The sequence below is a fragment of the Salmo salar genome, chromosome 17 (assembly GCF_965601325.2).
Source record: "Salmo salar chromosome 17, fSalSal1, whole genome shotgun sequence".
Taxonomy (NCBI): domain Eukaryota; kingdom Metazoa; phylum Chordata; class Actinopteri; order Salmoniformes; family Salmonidae; genus Salmo; species Salmo salar.
In genome coordinates, this window is record NC_138307.1 from 80,503,751 (window position 1) to 80,525,793 (window position 22,043).

A 22,043-nucleotide genomic window follows, 5' to 3' on the forward strand; every position below is an offset into this window, starting at 1 on the left:
CTAAACATCGCTGTAGGAAGCTTGGACGTTGAGCTGACCCTGGGGATTGGAGCAGATTGTTGTAGGGGGCTAAACATCGCTGTAGGAAGCTTGGACGTTGAGCTGACCCTGGGGATTGGAGCAGATTGTTGTAGGGGGCTAAACATCGCTGTAGGAAGCTTGGACGTTGACCTGAGCTGACCCTGTAGACTCCAGCTGCTGCATGTCCAGTAAAATAAGCAGACAGAGTTGGAGGCCCACAGCCTGGCCATCTGCCAACAGATCCACAGATTCATCATAATGTTAAACCATCCATTTGGCAGCGAGTTGAGCTGTGGTTTTCTTCCTTGGAGACAAACTGTTTCTTTGGGTTGCTGTAGTCATTATATCTGCTGTCTGAAAGGTCTCTGACTCACTTCTTCACCTTCCCCCTCTCCTTGCCTAGTTGGCTACAGGACACCAATGCAAATTAAAGTCTGCCTGGAAGTTTATTTATTTTATATATAGTTTTTATTTATTTAACTAGGTAAATCAGTTAAGAACAAATTCTTATTTCCAATGACTGCCTACAACGGCTGTAATCGCTGCCAAAGGTGCTTCAACAAAGTACTGAGTAAAGGGTCTGAATACTTATGGAAATGTCATATTTCCAGGTTTTTTTTTTAATATAAATTAGCAAAACGTTTTTGCTTTGTCATTATGGGGTATTGTGTGTAGATTGATGAGGGGAAAAAACAATTTCATCAATTTTAGAATAAGGCTGTAACCTAAATGTGGGAAAAGTCAAGAGGACTGAATACTTTCTGAAAGCGCTGTATGTGATACGTCTACCGTTTGTAAAACACAACAAAAAGACTGTGGTCCCGGACAGCACAAAAAAAAGACCTGTGCTTACTGGGGTGTTGCCTACCATGTCGATGTAACCGATGTGAAATGGCTAGCTAGTTAGTGGGGTGTAGCCTACCATGTCGATGTAATCGATGTGAAATGGCTAGCTAGTTAGTGGGGTGTAGCCTACCATGTCGGTGTAACCAATGTGAAATGGCTAGCTAGTTAGTGGGGTGTTGCCTACCATGTCGGTGTAACCGATGTGAAATGGCTAGCTAGTTAGTGGGGTGTAGCCTACCATGTCGATGTAACCGATGTGAAATGGCTAGCTAGTTAGTGGGGTGTAGCCTACAATGTCGATGTAACCGATGTGAAATGGCTAGCTAGTTAGTGGGGTGTAGCCTACCATGTCGGTGTAACCGATGTGAAATGGCTAGCTAGTTAGTGGGGTGTAGCCTACCATGTCGATGTAACCGATGTGAAATGGCTAGCTAGTTAGCGGGGTGTAGCCTACCATGTCGATGTAACCGATGTGAAATGGCTAGCTAGTTAGTGGGGTGTAGCCTACCATGTCGATGTAACCGATGTGAAATGGCTAGATAGTTTGTGGGATGTTGTCTACCATGTCGATGTAACCGATGTGAAATGGCTAGCTAGTTAGTGGGGTGTAGGCTACCATGTCGATGTGAAATGGCTAGCTAGTTAGCGGGTTGTAGCCTACCATGTCGATGTAACCGATGTGAAATGGCTAGCTAGTTAGTGGGGTGTAGCCTACCATGTCGGTGTAACCGATGTGAAATGGCTAGCTAGTTAGTGGGGTGTAGCCTACCATGTCGGTGTAACCGATGTGAAATGGCTAGCTAGTTAGTGGGGTGTAGCCTACCATGTCGGTGTAACCGATGTGAAATGGCTAGCTAGTTAGTGGGGTGTAGCCTACCATGTCGGTGTAACCGATGTGAAATGGCTAGCTAGTTAGTGGGGTGTAGCCTACCATGTCGGTGTAACCGATGTGAAATGGCTAGCTAGTTAGTGGGGTGTAGCCTACCATGTCGGTGTAACCGATGTGAAATGGCTAGCTAGTTAGTGGGGTGTAGCCTACCATGTCGGTGTAACCGATGTGAAATGGCTAGCTAGTTAGTGGGGTGTAGGCTACCATGTCGGTGTAACCGATGTGAAATGGCTAGCTAGTTAGTGGGGTGTAGCCTACCATGTCGATGTAACCGATGTGAAATGGCTAGCTAGTTAGTGGGGTGTAGCCTACCATGTCGGTGTAACCGATGTGAAATGGCTAGCTAGTTAGTGGGGTGTAGCCTACCATGTCGATGTAACCGATGTGAAATGGCTAGCTAGTTAGCGGGGTGTAGGCTACCATGTCGATGTGAAATGGCTAGCTAGTTAGCGGGGTGTAGCCTACCATGTCGATGTAACCGATGTGAAATGGCTGGCTAGTTAGTGGGGTGTAGCCTACCATGTCGATGTAATCGATGTGAAATGGCTAGCTAGTTAGTGGGGTGTAGCCTACCATGTCGGTGTAACCGATGTGAAATGGCTAGCTAGTTAGTGGGGTGTAGCCTACCATGTCGGTGTAACCGATGTGAAATGGCTGGCTAGTTAGTGGGGTGTAGCCTACCATGTCGGTGTAACCGATGTGAAATGGCTAGCTAGTTAGTGGGGTGTAGCCTACCATGTCGGTGTAACCGATGTGAAATGGCTAGCTAGTTAGTGGGGTGTAGCCTACCATGTCGGTGTAACCGATGTGAAATGGCTAGCTAGTTAGCGGGGTGCGCGTTAATAGCTTTTCAATCGGTGACGTCACTCGCTCTGAGACCTTGAAGTAGTTGTTCCCCTTGCTCTGCAAGGGCCGCGGCTTTTGTGGACGATGCTTCGAAGGTGGCTGTTGTCTGTGTTTAGAGGGTCCCTGGTTCGAGCCCAGGTAGGGGCGAGGAGTGGGACAGAAGCTATACTGCTACATCGGCCCTCAATGGAATGTTATGAATTCCCATTCGTGTGTTACGCCCACCGTCTGTAAAACAGGTCGTTGCATTGGCTTTATTAGTCCTGATTCCTGTGACTAATCAATCTGGCTATTTAAACTCTGAATATCAGCTACCTGACTTTATCAGGAGGAGATATCCTGAGCCTATTTGCCATGTTGTTTACACAGCGGGAAATGCAGAAGTATTTTCTTTTTCGTTATGATCAGCTCGTAAAAAAATTTAAGGATACAAACTTGAAACCACTGATTATAAAAGTTTGTCTCATTACTTTGTCATCCATTTTATCTCCAGCCTGAAGGCTACAGAAAATGCCACATACTCTTTCTACCTTATCCTATATCTGCTACATGATTTATGTTAGATTAGTTTTTGTCGTAATGTTGGTGGAGCGCTGCAGCGACCAATCTCTCCAACAGCACCCTGGAGAGGAGCGCTGGTAATGGACTAGATAAATATTTTGTGTCCCTGCCTTTGACAAAGTGGGCACTTCTTATCACAGGGCGGCATCGGCACTCACCTAAAAAGCCAATATGCCACTGGTTGAGAGAAATTGTCATTGTTTTTGGGCAGAATTATGTGAGGTTTTATGTGTTGTTGGTGGTGCGTCTTGGTCAGTTGAGCTCAGAAAATGTCGCCCTTGTCAATCTGCCTAATCTTGCCTAATGAGAGGTCTAGTCTCACCTCATCCCCATCTCTCTCTCTCTGTCAGAGCTCTTTGTCTCTCTCCCTCAGACCCCAATTCTCCTCAGGGCACTTTATTTATTCCTCTGTTAGTCTCCACCTCTTCAGAGCAGCCAAAAGCTTTTTATTGGTCAGTCAGTCATCACTGGGCTGGTCCTGGCTGAGAGACAGAGGCTCCAGGCAGACAGCCAGGCCATTAGCTCTGCCCAGAGCCGACTACAGATACTGGCCAGCTCTAGAAGCTAAAGAGAGGATGCTGGGTAAAAATATCCTCCTGCTGGAGAAAGGTTGTCTGTGATTGTGATGCGGTATGTTGTCTGAGTTCACCCCTTTTTACTTTCATTGTTAGCTTCTGTCTTGGAGAAAACGAGATGCTTTGGAGGTAACTGGTTTAGTTGTGGGGCAGAGAGTCAGGAACCAATATGCAGTCTTTATGCCATCCTCCACCAAGGCACATGTTGAACATGTCTCTACCCTAACTGGGCATCTGGATGCCTGGGTGAAACGTGTGGAAATGGCCTGGCCTGTGTTGTCTTGTCTTATAGCTGCAGAAAGAAAGACCATAACGACAGGACAACATTTGAGAGGTGTTGCATCATGTATGAACTGAACACTGATTGTCAATACTTTACCCTAGCTATAATACCTCACACAGTAGGCTTTGTCTTCAGATTACTTTCCCTGACATTCATTAGTTCTGAATCTGTATCCAAATAAAAACTACATCTAAATGCTGCCCAATGTATTTTTATTTATTTTCTACCCCTTTTTCTCCCCAATTTCGGGGTATCCAATTGGTAGTTACAGTCTTGTCCCATTGCTGCAACTCCTGTACGGACTCTGGAGAGGTGAAGGTCGAGAGCCATGCGTCCTCCGAAACACGACCCCGCCAAGCCACACTGCTTCTTGACACACAGCTCGCTTAACCCCGAAGCCAGCCGCACCAATGTGTCAGAGGAAACACTGTACACCTGGCGACCGTGCATGCGCTCGGCCCGCCACAAGGAGCATGATGGGACGAGGACATCCCAGGTGGCCAAACTATCCCCTAATCCAGATGACGCTGGGCCAATTGTGCGCCGCCTCATGGGGCTCCCGGTCGTGGTCGGCTGCGACACAGCCTGGAATCGAACCAGGATCTGTAGTGACGCAGCTAGCACTGCTGCTCCCCAGTGTTTTAACGAGGCCTAGTAATCCCATCAGTATCCTCAGGTTTTCCTGGATTAGCCTACGTGACTGAGCTATTCCACTGTACTATCTGGATGGCGTGTTACCGTGGATACAGGGGACTGACTGGAGTTCTAGAACCCTGCTGAGCAACACGTGATTGTGATCATATGCTGGTGGACTGAGAGCTGAGCTGCGTTGTCCTCAGCTAGCCTAGTAAATCTGTCTGGGCCTTAATGACATTAACAGATGTTGTTGTATCTTCATGCTGTTTTGAGCTATTTTAAAACTCATCTGTTTCTCACTGTTTCTCTCACTCTCTCAAACTGTCAGTTCCTTTAAAAATCTAAAGCTCAGAGGCAGGCAGATGCTGAAATGTCAGTCTGAGAAAGAAATGAAGATCTTCTTTCTGGTAATCTTTCCTCTGACAGTCAGGTGAATTAGAAAGTTACTGACACCCTTTCCTGAGTAGAATACCCATTCAACTAAATGTCTTCCTATTCCACTTTCATTTCTCAACAGAGCTCTTTTCATTATGGAATCCCTTTGTGTCTTAATGAGGAAGAGAATGTAGAGATGATGATGATACCTCAACAGAGATACTTAGAACCAGGTCATTACTGTGGATGGGAAAAGAATGACTTAACTTACTAAAGTTGTCAAAGTATATAGTGTAGTTCTTCCATACTAAGAAGGAACGTGTTCCATGAATGGTGAATGGTGTTGCAGGTAGATGACTGGGCTAAAAGGGGATAGTTTTCCAAATGACACACATCCACTGCCAGGCAAGACTTGGCAAGGGGAGACTGTCCCTGTTCACCAGGGCCCGTGTCACAGCTGATGTCTGTCCCTGTTCACCAGGGCCCGTGTCACAGCTGATGTCTGTCCCTGTTCACCAGGGCCCGTGTCACAGCTGATGTCTGTCCCTGTTCACCAGGGCCCGTGTCACAGCTGATGTCTGTCCCTGTTCACCAGGGCCCGTGTCACAGCTGATGTCTGTCCCTGTTCACCAGGGCCCGTGTCACAGCTGATGTCTGTCCCTGTTCACCAGGGCCCGTGTCACAGCTGATGTCTGTCCCTGTTCACCAGGGCCCGTGTCACAGCTGATGTCTGTCCCTGTTCCTCCCTGTGTATCTTACGTGTTTCTTCACAGCAGCTTGTTGATAGGAGCTGAATGTAGTTAATACTGTCAGTTAAACCAGGGCCTGTTACTGTGTGTGTTTCTCCAGACACATGACTAATGTGTTTTGTCTCTTCCAGGCCTCCTTCCTCACCAAGAAGCTCAACATCACAGGGAAGAGGGTGAACCTGGCCATATGGGTAAGGCCTGCTCTCTCTCAGCGTGTTGGACACTCCTCTGGGTCCCATATGGCATCCTGTTCCCTACATGGTGCACTGCTTTTGACCAGGGCTCATATGGGGAACAGGATGTAGATCCCTTCATCTGCTTTGACTTCCTGTTCCTCCTCGAAGAAATGATATGGTCCTGCAGTGATCTCTCTCTTTCCTGTAACATATGGTCCTGCAGTGATCTCTCTCTGTCCTGTAACATATGGTTCTGCAGTGATCTCTCTCTGTCCTGTAACATATGGTCCTGCAGTGATCTCTCTCTGTCCTGTAACATACGGTCCTGCAGTGATCTCTCTCTGTCCTGTAACATACGGTCCTGCAGTGATCTCTCTCTGTCCTGTAACATATGGTTCTGCAGTGATCTCTCTCTGTCCTGTAACATATGGTCCTGCAGTGATCTCTCTCTGTCCTGTAACATATGGTTCTGCAGTGATCTCTCTCTGTCCTGTAACATATGGTTCTGCAGTGATCTCTCTCTGTCCTGTAACATATGGTTCTGCAGTGATCTCTCTCTGTCCTGTAACACATGGTTCTGCAGTGATCTCTCTCTGCCCTGTAACATATGGTTCTGCAGTGATCTCTCTCTGCCCTGTAACATATGGTCCTGCCTCATTTGATGCAATAGGAACAGGAATTTGGCGTCCATTTTGATTTGAGTCAGTCTGTTGCAGGCAGGGAGAGATGCATAGTTTACATTATTTGGCTGAGTCAGTCTGGCTTGCAGGTGTTTCTTCCTTATTGTGTGTAATGTTGTTCTTGTAGCCAGTCAGTGTCCATGTCAAACAGTGTTTTTCCAGAGGCTTGAACAGTGGACTCTCTCTCTCCACCCCAGGATACAGCAGGTCAGGAGCGGTTCCACGCGTTAGGTCCCATCTACTACAGAGACTCCAATGGAGCGATATTGGTCTATGACATCACAGATGAGGACTCTTTCCAGAAGGTAGCTATGATCTCCTCAGGGAGAACAGCAGGGCTGTGTCCCAAAGGGCACCCTATTCCCTATACAGTGCACTACATTTGACCAGGGCCCATAGGGAAACAGGGTGCTATTAGGAACACAGCCTATGAAGAGAAGAACATCATTTAAAAAATGAGCTACATAGAAATGTCCAGATAAATTACTGAAAATGTTTTCTTTTGATTTACATATTAATATTTAATTTGCATCAGTGTCTCGTGTTCTAATGTTGAAGTTTGTTTTCTTGAACTGTAAATCGATATGAAATGTGAAATGTAATGTTTTTGCTTTGTAGGTGAAAAACTGGGTCAAAGAATTGAGGAAAATGTTGGGGAATGAGATTTGTTTATGTATAGTAGGTAAGTTATTGCAGACCATAGCTAACTTTTCAACACTTCTTTTATTGTTTGTCACATTTCACCCTGTAACTGGATCGATCTTGAAGTGGTGCGGAGAATTTAGCTTAGTTATGGGCCCTGCAATTAAATAGAAATCCGAATAATTTCATTACAATGTTGCCAGGATGGAGGGTGTCTAGAATATATTTTGTTTGTCTCGGATATTCTGTTGCCTCCAAATTTCAGTCACATAAGACAGCTGTCAGACAGCTAAATTTGCTTCAAACACATGCCATTGCTCTCTCCCTCTGAAATGCTACAACTAAAGCCTAGAACTTTCAACCCTGACTTTCACAAAGTTCTCTCCAACCAGCAGCTAGGGAACCTTTCAAATGCAGGACGAGTTGCACGGAGGAAATAATTGTTGACATTGTTGTGGTTACATCCTCCTCAATATTTATGTGATGTCTTAACTAGAGCCCTTTATGTGATGTCTTAACGAGAGCCCTTTATGTGATGTCTTAACGAGAGCCCTTTATGTGATGTCTTAACTAGAGCCCTTTATGTGATGTCTTAACTAGAGCCCTTTATGTGATGTCTTAACTAGAGCCCTTTATGTGATGTCTTAACTAGAGCCCTTTAGGTGATGTCTTAACTAGAGCCCTTTAGGTGATGTCTTAACTAGAGCCCTTTAGGTGATGTCTTAACTAGAGCCCTTTAGGTGATGTCTTAACTAGAGCCCTTTAGGTGATGTCTTAACGAGAGCCCTTTAGGTGATGTCTTAACTAGAGCCCTTTATGTGATGTCTTAACTAGAGCCCTTTAGGTGATGTCTTAACTAGAGCCCTTTATGTGATGTCTTAACTAGAGCCCTTTATGTGATGTCTTAACTAGAGCCCTTTAGGTGATGTCTTAACTAGAGCCCTTTAGGTGATGTCTTAACTAGAGCCCTTTAGGTGATGTCTTAACTAGAGCCCTTTAGGTGATGTCTTAACTAGAGCCCTTTAGGTGATGTCTTAACGAGAGCCCTTTAGGTGATGTCTTAACTAGAGCCCTTTAGGTGATGTCTTAACTAGAGCCCTTTAGGTGATGTCTTAACTAGAGCCCTTTATGTGATGTCTTAACGAGAGCCCTTTAGGTGATGTCTTAACGAGAGCCCTTTAGGTGATGTCTTAACTAGAGCCCTTTATGTGATGTCTTAACTAGAGCCCTTTATGTGATGTCTTAACTAGAGCCCTTTAGGTGATGTCTTAACTAGAGCCCTTTAGGTGATGTCTTAACTAGAGCCCTTTATGTGATGTCTTAACTAGAGCCCTTTATGTGATGTCTTAACTAGAGCCCTTTATGTGATGTCTTAACTAGAGCCCTTTAGGTGATGTCTTAACGAGAGCCCAACCCATATGGGATTTCTGGGTCCAATACCGATTTTAGGGAGGCAAAAGTCACCGATTTCGATATATTGTTTTTTAGAGGTGGCATGAAAAACACACTTTTTCTCACAAATTGTGTTCTAAAGGTTTAACAGATACTCCAAATGATGAATTCTTAACTAAATATTAAAAATAACGCATAATTTAAGAACATTTTATTTGTTGTTTACAAGATAACCACCAAAAAGCTACTATATCCTAAATAAATATGAAAGTAAATACAAAACCGTTGTTCAGTTTACCTTCTTAGACAAATATTTAAGTTGTACCCATCTATGGCAGTGTATACGAATACAGAGGTTTCCGCTGAAACACCACAAGCACACTAATGAACAACAAGGTCTCAAAGTCAATCTGAAACGGCACTGTTCACAACCGAGGCAGTGAGATGCAGTTCGTAATATCACCACTAGATGTCAGGTCATGTAAAACGCTTCATGGTAACCTCCCAATGAGAGCTTGTTATGACAAGCACACGCTAGCTGTTAATTATGAAAAATGTTTTCTTACTGAAACCATCATGTAATTTACACACTTATTCAATACAACATTTATTATTTCAACTGTGTGGTGGTCAATGACTTCTGCATTGTAAATCATGAGTTAAACTAACGCTGTCAAGATAAACATAACTGTTGCAGTCACTCCCCCATCACATGAGAGGGTTCTAACCTCAATGGTCTCTTCCTGGTTAAATAGTGTGCCTTCAGTCTACTAGACGTACAGTTGGTGGCGCTAATGTTAAATATACAGTATGTGATCTCTAAACTAATACATCCTCTTTGTTCTTAGGTAATAAAGTAGATCTGGAGAAGGAGAGACATGTATCAGTTGAAGAGGCAGAAGGGTTTGTTTTATCACTCTTCTCCTGTAACTTTACCATAGAGACCTTGTACAGCAGGGGTGTTCAGTCTTATCAGCTTATGGTGCTGTACTGCTTTTGGAGTACCCTTTCATAACGTTGTCTAAACGTCAAGTCGACAGCCTTCTTTTGTTTGTGAATGTTGATGTAATTAAATGGTCATTGGTCTGAATGTTAACTAAACGTGATTGGTCGGAATATTGATAACTAAACGCACATTTGTCTGAGTTGACAACTGAATGGTGATTGGCCTACCTGATTGTTCTGTTTTCTCTGTCCATTCCTCTCCTCACAGGTATGCAGAGTCAGTGGGGGCGAAACACTATCACACATCAGCCAAATTAAACAAGGGAATAGAAGAACTGTTCCTTGACCTGTGTAAAAGTAAACAGCCATTCTCACATGTTATGGAATAGTGATGATGAATGTAATGGCTCAGGTTGAGGCAAAAAGAAAATACTTGAAACGATTATATTATGATGGACCAACTGGTAGGACTTTGATTTCTGTTGGTAGTACTTCTGAATTTTGTAGATTGGACTTAAAGCTTTTGTTTGTAGAATGTTTGGCTTTTCTTGGTTGTAGGACTTTCAGCTTTTGTTGGTAGGACTTTGTCTCCCACAGTACTGACTCTCCCTTTTGTTGACAGGAATGATGGAGACGGCCCAAGCAGAGGAGAGGGCGAAGGGTAACGGAGCCAGCCAGTCAACGACATCACGAAGGGGGGTACAGATCGTGGACGATGACCCTCAAGCCGCCACGGCCGCAGGGGGCTGCTGCTCATCCGCTTAACCCCCAACCCCCACGTCCCAACTTACCCCCCACGTCCCAACTTACCCCATCCTCCCCCTTTCCCCCCCTTAAGCAACCAGGACTGTTGCCTCTGCCCTCAGCCTCCCCTCTCATCTCCCTCCTTATGACATGAAGACTGCTGTTCTCCCTCTGAGTCATCATACACTTTACTCACTACACTTCTCCCTCTATGGAACAATGTGCTGGCTTATATACTATTCTTTATACTGTAATATTCATTCATTGGCACCCCCTCCTGACCCATCCATATGAGACTGACGACACCCCCTCCTGACCCATCCATATGAGACTGACGACACCCCCTCCTGACCCATCCATATGAGACTGACGACACCCCCTCCTGACCCATCCGTATGAGACTGACGACACCCCCTCCTGACCCATCCATATGAGACTGACGACACCCCCTCCTGACCCATCCGTATGAGACTGACGACACCCCCTCCTGACCCATCCGTATGAGACTGACGACACCCCCTCCTGACCCATCCGTATGAGACTGACGACACCCCCTCCTGACCCATCCGTATGAGACTGACGACACCCCCTCCTGACCCATCCGTATGAGACTGACGACACCCCCCTCCTGACCCATCCATATGAGACTGACGACACCCCCTCCTGACCCATCCATATGAGACTGACGACACCCCCTCCTGACCCATCCATATGAGACTGACGACACCCCCTCCTGACCCATCCATATGAGACTGACGACACCCCCTCCTGACCCATCCATATGAGACTGACGACACCCCCTCCTGACCCATCCGTATGAGACTGACGACACCCCCTCCTGACCCATCCGTATGAGACTGACGACACCCCCTCCTGACCCATCCGTATGAGACTGACGACACCCCCTCCTGACCCATCCGTATGAGACTGACGACACCCCCTCCTGACCCATCCGTATGAGACTGACGACACCCCCTCCTGACCCATCCGTATGAGACTGACGACACCCCCTCCTGACCCATCCGTATGAGACTGACGACACCCCCTCCTGACCCATCCGTATGAGACTGACGACACCCCCTCCTGACCCATCCGTATGAGACTGACGACACCCCCTCCTGACCCATCCATATGAGACCTCTGAGTGATGAAGAGGTGAAGAGAACATGATAGGAAGGAATCTGCCTCTGTCTTTCTACAACCTAGCAGATGGACTTCTAACACACTAGTGTGAAATACACACTCACACACTGTTGTGAAATACACACACACACACTGTCCCCACCTCTCTCAAATGAACACAAACCAACAGACCGTACTAAATTAGAAATCATAAAGACTCATACCCCAGATTTGTAGGCCTTTTTTGGGGGGCGAGGATAATGTGCATGATGGAGTCATCCGTCTCTGAAGGCTTCATTTTGTTTCACTTTAGAGAAAGAAGAAAAAACCCTGATCTTTATTGTTGATAAACTGAAGTACATGTTGTATGGAAATGTGTCCAAGCCCTTGGTACTGCTTCTTCTTCTGTGGTGGTGAAGTGGTGAAAGCCCTCTGATTCTGTCATCCAGCTCTTTTCTTGGCCTGTGTTCATAAAGCTTCTCGGTAGGAGTCCCACCCGTCTCTGTAACCTTATTGATTTAAGTTCTAAAAGACTGAACTGATCCTAGATCAGCGTTTCTGCTCTGAGACCCTTTATGAATACAGGCATTGTGCTTTTTCAATAACAACAAAAAAAATGGCAGATCTCGATCTTTCTCTCTGATTTAAAATGCAGATTTTTTGCACTGACCCGTCACTATCAATGCTTTTGTTATACTACGTTTTCTTCCTGTTTGCCGAGTTGCTCTGTGAAAAATGTAAATGACAAAAAAAATACATTGTTAAAAAAACAACCCAAAAAACGTATGAAGAGTATGAATAACGTTGGATGTTTTATCTGCTTTTTACAAGCTTTGGGGAAACGATACGCAGGTGTAGAAAAGTGTACAATAGTCTTGTTAATGATTGTAAAATGAAATAACAATTGTGGATGAAAGCACACTTTCTGGAATTGTAATTTTTTAACTGCTAGTGTCGTGTTTTGTAATAGAACAATTATAACTATTTACAACGCATAGGTGTCAAATACATTGTCATTCTTTTTAATGAAACAATTGAAGCTTCACTACACATCCTCCAACCGTTTTGAACTTAGACTCAAACATATTCAGCATACATAGTGTTAGGTAGTCACGTACTGCTTCTGATTGGAGGAGAACATGTTCTACTGCTTCTGATTGGAGGAGGACATGTTCTAAAAGTGTAACTTCCTGAGACGATACCAACGGACTGTGATCACCAACACCATGTATAGAAGTTCTTCTGGCGCCGGCTAAACCAAGAGGAGACCTACAGGGAGGGAGACTTCATTCCAGATCTCATGTTATTTAATGACATGTCTGGTGGATTTCTGCAGGGAAACAGGGAGAGATTCATGATTGGTCTCTACTCTACAGACCTGGGTTCAAAGACTATTCAACAATGTTTGTTTGAGCCAGATAGGCAGGGTTTTCACTTTTAGTTCAACGCTCAGTCACAGCTAAAGTATTGGTAATGTTATGGAACAGTGTTGGTAATGATATGGAATAGTGTTTGAACCCAGATGTGCTACTCTGCCCTGGTTTATTCTGCACCAGGATGAAAAGCATTTCATTTGCTGACTGGTTAAACCCAGTCACTACAGCCTCCGGCCTACATAAGACGTAACCATATGGTGACCAGGTAGACCCCTACACCAGGGCTCTCCAACCCTGTTCCTGGAGATCTACTATCCTGTAGGTTTTCTCTCCAACCCTGTTCCTGGAGATCTACTGTCCTGTAGGTTTTCTCTCCAACCCTGTTCCTGGAGATCTACTGTCCTGTAGGTTTTCACTCCAACCCTGTTCCTGGAGATCTACTGTCCTGTACGTTTTCTCTCCAACCCTGTTCCTGGAGATCTACTGTCCTGTAGGTTTTCACTCCAACCCTGTTCCTGGAGATCTACTATCCTGTAGGTTCTCTCTCCAACCCTGTTCCTGGAGATCTACCATCCTGTAGGTTCTCTCTCCAACCCTGTTCCTGGAGATCTACCGTCCTGTAGGTTTTCTCTCCAACCCTGTTCCTGGAGATCTACCGTCCTGTAGGTTTTCTATCCAACCCTGTTCCTGGAGATCTACTGTCCTGTAGGTTTTCTCTCCAACCCTGTTCCTGGAGATCTACCGTCCTGTAGGTTTTCTCTCCAACCCTGTTCCTGGAGATCTACTGTCCTGTAGGTTTTCACTCCAACCCTGTTCCTGGAGAGTTATGGTCCTGCAGGTTTTCGCTCCAACCCTAATCTAGCGCACCTGATTCTAATAATTAGCTGGTTGATGAACTGAATCGGGTTAGTTACAACTGGGGTTGAAAGGAAAACCTACAGGAGGGTAGTACTCCAGGAACATGGTTGGGCAGCCCTGCCCTACACATTTGAAGCAGTCTTCATGGTTTGGGTTGTTATAGAGGCTGGCAGCATGTAAATGATGTGAGGGTATTTGGTGTCTTTGGTCTTTCACTACTGTTGATGTGGCTCTAAACACCAGTTCCATGAAAATATGTTCTTGGACTGGTGTAAGAGAGATGGTGGAAACTCCCTCTAGCCCATGCACAGTCCTACACCAATTCAATGTTTTTAAATGTGTGGGTTGGAGAGCATGAGTATTGGTATTCATGTACATTGCAAACCCTGTCTGTCCCTGTGGTTAGCTCCTCTCACTCCGGTGACTACAACCAACCATGTCTGAAGCCTGGCTGGTTGGTTCCACATGAGGCAGGCAGCCATCAGAGCTGCGTCATTCTCTGGGGCTGGAGCTTCCTGCTTCAGATCAGCTGATTTAAACATTCAGTGAGGTGAAATGTTCAGATTGTAGCATATAGAAATGTAATGTATAGCTGACGCGTTCAATTCACTGTTCTACATGACGGAAGATATCTGTCCTACACAACAGACGATGTCTGTTCTACACACAATCTATGTATATTCTGTATATAATGCACCCTCCTGAACAGACCCTTACTTACTCTACCAATCTGATCAGTCTTATCACCATGTGGAGGTCTACCTGGTCAGTCTATCGCCGTGTGGAGGTCTACCTGGTCAGTCTATCGCCATGTGGAGGTCTACCTGGTCAGTCTATCGCCATGTGGAGGTCTACCTGGTCAGTTTATAGCCGTGTGGAGGTCTACCTGGTCAGTCTATCGCCGTGTGGAGGTCTACCTGGTCAGTCTATCGCCATGTGGAGGTCTACCTGGTCAGTCTATCGCCATGTGGAGGTCTATTGCCGTGTGGAGGTCTACCTGGTCAGTTTATAGCCGTGTGGAGGTCTACCTGGTCAGTCTATCGCCATGTGGGGTCCCGAGGGGCTCCCGAGTAGCACAGCGGTCTAAAGCACTGCATCTCCGTGCAAGAGGCGTCACTACAGTCCCTGGTTCGTATCCAGGCTGTATCACATCCGGCCATGATTGGGACTCCCATAGGGCGGCGCACAATTGGCCCAGCGTCGTCCGGGTTTGGCCGGGGTAGGCCGTCATTGTAAATAAGAATTTGTTCTTAACTGAATAGCCTAGTTAAATAAAGGTTAAATTAAAAAAATATATAAATAAATGTGTAAGTCTACCTATATATCCATTTACACTACTCAGATATTACCCATCTCATTTCAACCATACGAATGGGTGATTCTGCTGACTGATACTTTTGTGTGCAGTCGTGCCCAAAAGTTTTGAGAATGACACAAATATTAATTTTTACAAAGTCTGTTGCCTCAGTTTGTATGATGGCAATTTGCATGTAATCCAGAATGTTATGAAGAGTGATCAGATGAATTGCAATGAATTGCAAAGTCCCTCTTTGCCATGCAAATGAACTGAATCCCCCCAAAACATTTCCACTGCATTTCAGCCCTGCCGCAAACGGACCAGCTGACATCATGTCAGTGATTCTCTCGTTAACACAGGTGTGAGTGTTGAAGAGGACAAGGCTGGAGATCACTCTGTCATGCTGATTGAGTTCGAATAACAGACTGGAAGCTTCAAAAGGAGGGTGGTACTTGGAATCATTGTTCTTCCTCTGTCAACCATGGTTACCTGCAAGGAAACACGTGCCATCATCATTGCTTTGCACAAAAAGGGCTTCACGGGCAAGGATATTGCTGCCAGTAAGATTGCACCTAAATCAACCATTTATCGGATCATCAAGAACTTCAAGGAGAGTGGTTCAGTTGTTGTCAAGAAGGCTTTAGGGCACCCAAGAAAGTCCAGCAAGCGCCAGGACCGTCTCCTAAAGTTGATTCAGCTGCGGGATCGGGGCACCACCAGTACAGAGCTTGCTGAGGAATGGCAGCAGGCAGGTGTGAGTGCATCTGCACGCACAGTGAGGCAAAGACTTTTGGACGATGGCCTGGTGCCAAGAAGGGCAGCAAAGAAGCCACTTCTCTCCAGGAAAAACATCAGGGACAGACTGATATTCTGCAAAAGGTACAGGGATTGGACTGCTGAGGACTGGGGTAAAGTCATTTTCTCTGATGGATCCCCTTTCCAATTGTTTGAGGCATCCGGAAAAAAGCTTGTCCGGAGAAGACCAGGTGAGCGCTACCATCAGTCCTGTTTCATGCCAACAGTAAAGCATCCTGAGACCATTCATGTGTGGGGTTGCTTCTCAGCCAAGGGAGTGGGCTCACTCACAATTCTGCCTAAGAACACAGCCATGAATAAAGAATGGTACCAACACATCCTCCGAGAGCAACTTCTCCCAAACATCCAGGAACAGTTTGGTGACGAACAATGCCCTTTCTAGCATGATGGAGCACCTTGTGATAACTAAGTGGCTCGGAACAAAACATCGATATTTTGGGTCCATGGCCAGGAAACTCCCCAGGCCTTAATCCCATTGAGAACTTGTGGTCAATCCTCAAGAGGCGGGTGGACAAACAAAACCCCACATATTCTGACAAACTCCAAGCACTGATTATGCAAGAATGGGCTGCCATCAGTCAGGATGTGGCCCAGAAGTTAATTGACAGCATGCCAGGGCGGATTGCAGAGGTCTTGAAAAAGAAGGGTCAACACTGCAAATATTGACTCTTTGCATCAACTTCATGTAATTGTCGATAAAAGCCTTTGGTACTTATGAAATGCTTGTAGTTATATTTCAGTATTCCATAGTAACATCTGACAAAAATATCTAAAGACACTGAAGCGGCAAACTTTGTGGAAATAAATATTTGTGTCATTCTCAAAACTTTTGGCCACGACTGTATATAGTGAATCCCCTTAAAATTAGTGGATTCGGCTATTTCAGCCCCACCCGTTGCTGACAGGTGTATAACACCGAGCACACAGCCATGCAATCTCATTGGCAGTAGAATGGACTTACTGAAGAGCTCAGTGACTTTCAACGTGGCACCGTCATAGGATGTCACTTTTCCAACAAGTCAGTTCGTCAAATGTATGCCCTGCTAGAGCTGCCCCGGTCAAATGTAAGTGCTGTTATTGTGAAGTGGAAATGTCTAGGAGCAACAACGGCTCAGCCGTGAAGTGGTAGGCCACACAAGCTCACAGAATGGGACCGCTGAGTGCTGAAGCGCGTAATGCGTAAACATTGTCAGTCCTCAGTTGCAACACTCACTACCGAGTTCCAAACTGCTTCTGGAAGCAATGTCAGGACAATAACTGTTCGTCGGGAGCTTCATGAAATGGGTTTCCATGGCCAAGTAGCCGGACACAAGCCTAAGATCACCATGCTCAATGCCAAGCGTTGGCCTGAGTGGTGTAAAGCTTGCCGCCATTGGACTCTGGAGCAGTTGAAATATGTTCTCTGGAGCGATGAATCACGCTTCACCATCTGGCAGTCCAATGGACGAATCTGTGTTTGGTGGATGCCAGGAGGACGCTACTTGCCTCTATGAATAGTGCCAACTGTAAAATTTGGTGGTCTGGTGCAGTTTTTGATGGTTCGGGCTAGGCCCCTTAGTTCCAGTATAGGGAAATCTTTATTCTACAGCATACAATAACATTCTAGATTATTCTGTGCTTCCAACTTTGTGGCAACCTGTTTCAGCATAACAATGCCCCCATGCACAAAGCGAGGTCCATACAGAAATGGCTTGTTGAGATCGGTGTGTAAGAACTTGACTGGCCTGCACAAAGCCCTGACCTCAACCCCATTGAACACCTTTGGGATGAATTGGAACGCCGACTGCGAGCCAGGTCTAGTCACCCAACATCAGTGCCCGACCTCACTAATGATCTTGTGGCTAAATGGAAGCAAGTCCCCGCAGCAATGTTCCAACATCTAGTTGAAAGCCTTCCCAGAAGAGTGGAGGCTGTTGTAGCAGCAATGGGGGGACCAACTCCATATTAATGCTCATGATTTTGGAATGAGATGTTGGACGAGCAGGTGTCCACATACTTTTGGTCATGTAGTGTATTTGACCCTGAATGTCTGTTCTCAATGATGAGTGCAATTGCTGTAATGATGTGGTCCCACATCCACAGACTTAGATCAGATAAAAATGGACTGTATCATTACAATACACTAGTATGAAGTCAGGACATCATGTCTATGATGACATTAATCACCACCTTAAAGAGATACTCCGGTACTTTTCTATACTTTTTAGCCAGTTGTTCTGAAAGTAGCACTCACAAGCCCACTCACAAGCCCACTCACAAGCCCGGAAATGGCATACTACGTCGCATATGTGCATTACGTCATTGATCTCTCTCTCTGCTGTGTCCACTGACTGGATAACGCTGGGCAGGCCTCTTGCTAGCTGTCACTCAAATGCAAGAGGCTGACGCTCATTGGCTAGAACTTGAATTGCTAGGGGGCTGGCCCACGTTGGGGGAAATGTAGAGAAAATGTCTTTAAAAAAACAGTTGCTTTTAAACTAGGGATTTGATGGTTAATTGAGGTAAAATAATTCTGCTCATAGATTAAGCATGTATGACCTATACACCCTATACATATCCAGCCCAAAGCGGGAGGTTTAAAAAAGTACTTTGTTAGTTGCCAAAGTCCCGGAGCATATCTGTAACTGACTTTCTGCACTCTACATCGTACATCTTTTTATATGACATATGTTCCTTTTCATTCTATTAATATAAAGAATTCTGTTAACACAGCAGAGAGTGTTTACTGTCTGCCATTGGATAAATAAAAACTTTGAACTTAAACAGCAGAAGACGCAACATCGGCACCTATCCAAGGACAGTTAAGTATTAACAATAAATGGCTGAGTAAATGTTAACTATTCATCTGTGTAGAATTCTTGACTTTAGGTGTTTGATACCAAAGGATCCCAGAGTTGATCTGAAAGATGAGGACCTTCGTTGTTCTGCTGTTTGTTCTCTGCAGCTGTCTCTCTGAGCTGCAGGTTTTTCAAAGTAGAGACAATGACAAGAAGCCAATCTTTATGGAAACCACACAGAGGGTCAGCGAGAGCCAGGTGGAGGAACAGAGAGACCTACTCCAGGAGCTGAGAGCCATTGTGGCTCAACAGAGCACCAAACTGAATGAGATGGGAGCCACCGTGGAGGAACAGAGAGTCCTACTCCAGGAGCTGAGAGCCATTGTGGCTCAACAGAGCACCAAACTGAATGAGATGGGAGCCACCGTGGAGGAACAGAGAGACCTACTCCAGGAGCTGAGAGCCATTGTGGCTCAACAGAGCACCAAACTGAATGAGATGGGAGCCACCGTGGAGGAACTGAAGAGAGAGAACAGAGAGAGACCGAAGGTGGCCTTCTCAGCCTCGCTGTCTGAATCCAAAGGACCAAATAGTGATGATGGCATCCTGGTCTACAAACATGTCTTCAACAATATTGGTGAGGCTTACAGTCCAGTGACAGGTATCTTCAGAGCAGCGGTTAATGGAGTCTACTACTTCACATACACTGCCTTTACAACCTCCAGCAAGAAGAGAAGAGTGTCGCTGTATAAAAATGGACTTCTAATGGTGACTGTGACCGATGATGTTTCAGACTCAGAGGACGGTGGATCCAATGGTGTCACACTGAAGTTGGATGCAGGAGATGAAGTCTACACTCGTCTGATGGCAGGCTATTACATCTTTGATGACAATAATCACCACAGCACCTTTACTGGCTTTCTGCTCTTCACTTAGAAAACACTTAATTCTATACCTGAATCGTACTGCTTTTTAATGATTTTATGACATATGACCAGTGTGAACTAAGCGTTGATAACAAGGTGAAAAACAAACAATCTTGTGTCTTCATCATTTAACCCAACACATCTGGATCAGAACCAACCAGTCCAGGGGGATATATTAAGCTTGAGGTATTTTTCAGTTATTTCTGTACGGACTGGTCGGGTGATGCAATCTTTGTGCTGCTTTGTGTAAGAATGAAAGTGTAGACCTGATTCTCTTTTCAATAACTGACTACTGAATCATTTTATAAATAATTTGTTTGATCTATGAGACAGAATGGGAAGTTGGGTAGTGTCCTCCATGTTTTGTCTAATGAATAAAGAAATGTTCTTCTCCAATTAACAAAGACAACGACTAAATAATATTTCAGTTAAATGATTTATTTTTTGGGAGGTAAAGTAGTACATAAATAACTGGTAATCATTTACAGCGTATTGGTTTCACTTCCAGAACTCTCTTAGAAGCCAGATGGTACATTGAGAAACAACTGATCTAATATTAAATAAATTCAACTAAACAATAAGTAAAGAACATCTATCGGTAAGTAATAATATAATGATGTCCTCTTCTTCTTTTCAAATATCATAAACCAAACATGACACATTTTTTAAAATAAAATTACAAACAGAAAAAAAGGCAATTTACATAATTTGAGAAATAAATCTGACTTCAACATCCATTATGTAGTAAGAAACATAACATGTTACAGGCATGATCCTTAAATGTTTTTATATATATATATATATATACTGAACAAAAGTAGAAATGCAACATGCAACAATTTCAACTATTTTACTGAGCTACTGCTCATTTAAGGAAATCAGTCAATTGAAATAAATTCATTAGGCCTTAATCTATGGATTTCACATGACTGGGCAGGGGCACAGATGGGGAGCCAGGCCCAGCCAATCAGAATGAGTTTTTCCCCACAAAAGGGCTTTCTTACAGACATAAATACTCCTCAGTTTCATCAGCTGTCCAGGTGGCTGGTCTCAGATGATCCCAGAGGTGAAGATGGCGGATGTGGAGGTCCTGGGTTAGGCAGAAAGCACTGAGCCAGGCTGAAACACCTACATTTTGGAGCTGCCTTACTCAACAAAACAAAAAGAGACCATGTTTGTATGCGGCTTCATTACCTCAATTATGTTTTTTTTGCAAACTGATATGTGACACGTATTAATGATAAAATAACATTTTTATTTTATTTATTTCACCTTTATTTAAACAGGTAGGCTAGTTGAGAACAAGTTCTCATTTACGACTGCGACCTGGCCAAGATAAAGCATAGCATTTCGACACATACAACAACACAGAGTTACACATGGAATAAACAAAACATACAGTCAATAATACAGTAGAACAAAAGAAAACAAAATGTCTATATAGAGTGAGTGCAAATGAGGTAAGATAAGGCAATAAATAGGCCATGGTGGCCTATTTATAGCAATTAAACACTGGAATGGTAGATGTGCAGAAGATGAATGTGCAAGTAGAGATACTGGGGTGCAAAGGAGCACGATAAATAAATACAGTATGGGGATGAGGTAGGTAGATATATGGGCTGTTTACAGATGGGCTATGTACAGGTGCAGTGATCTGTGAGCTGCTCTGACAGCTGGTGCTTAAAGCTAGTGAGGGAGATATGAGTCTCCAGCTTCAGAGATTTTTTCAGTTCATTCCAGTCATTGGCAGCAGAGAACTGGAAGGAAAGACGACCAAAGGAGGAATTGTCTTTGGGGGTGACCAGTGAGATATACCAGCTGGAGCGCGTGCTACAAGTGGGTGCTGCTATGATGACCAGTGAGCTGAGATAAGGCGGGGCTTTCCCTAGCAGAGACTTGTAGATAACCTGTAGCCAGTGGGTTTGGCGACGAGTATGAAGCGAGGGCCAACCAACGAGAGCGTACAGGTCGCAATGGTGGGTTGTGTATGGGGCTTTGGTGACAAAACGGATGGCACTCTGATAGACTGCATCCAGTTTGTTGAGTAGAGTGTTGGAGGCTATTTTATAGATGACATCACTGAAATCGAGGATCGGTAGGATGGTCAGTTTTACGAGGGTATGTTTGGCAGCATTAGTGAAGGGTGCTTTGTTGCGATATAGGAAGCCGATTCTAGATTTAATTTTGGATTGGAGATGCTTAATGTGAGTCTGGAAGGAGAGTTTACAGTCTAACCAGACACGTAGGCATTTGTAGTTGTCCACGTATTCTAAGTCAGAGCCGTCCAGAGTAGTGATGCTGGACGGGTTAGTAGGTGCGGGCAGTGATCGATTGAATAGCATGCATTTAGTTTTTCTTGCGTTTAAGAGCAGTTGGAGGCCATGGAAGGAGAGTTGTATGGCATTGAAGCTCGTCTGGAGGTTAGTTAACACAGTGTCCAAAGAAGGGCCAGAAGTATACAGAATGGTGTCCTCTGCGTAGAGGTGGATCAGAGAATCACCAGCAGCAAGA

At 44.8% G+C, this 22,043-nt stretch overlaps 2 protein-coding genes across 2 annotated transcripts in view; both read left to right on the top strand.

Annotated features, from left to right (window-relative positions):
• Positions 1-12,477, top strand: part of LOC106609839 (ras-related protein Rab-21) — a 28,089-nt gene extending 15,612 nt beyond the window's left edge. The window contains exons 2-7 of the mRNA XM_082964246.1: positions 5,913-5,972; positions 6,835-6,942; positions 7,256-7,319; positions 9,520-9,574; positions 9,885-9,973; positions 10,239-12,477. Coding sequence (XP_082820372.1) covers positions 5,913-5,972; positions 6,835-6,942; positions 7,256-7,319; positions 9,520-9,574; positions 9,885-9,973; positions 10,239-10,381 — 519 coding nt within the window. The 3' untranslated portion in view covers positions 10,382-12,477. The remainder of the gene's footprint in view (positions 1-5,912; positions 5,973-6,834; positions 6,943-7,255; positions 7,320-9,519; positions 9,575-9,884; positions 9,974-10,238) is intronic.
• Positions 12,478-18,665: 6,188 nt separating this feature from the next.
• On the top strand, positions 18,666-19,941 carry LOC106597902 (uncharacterized). Its single transcript, XM_082964247.1, has one exon. It carries the CDS (start codon positions 18,736-18,738, stop codon positions 19,540-19,542), a length of 807 nt encoding a protein of 268 aa, XP_082820373.1. The 5' UTR covers positions 18,666-18,735; the 3' UTR covers positions 19,543-19,941.
• The last annotated feature ends 2,102 nt before the right edge of the window (positions 19,942-22,043 follow it).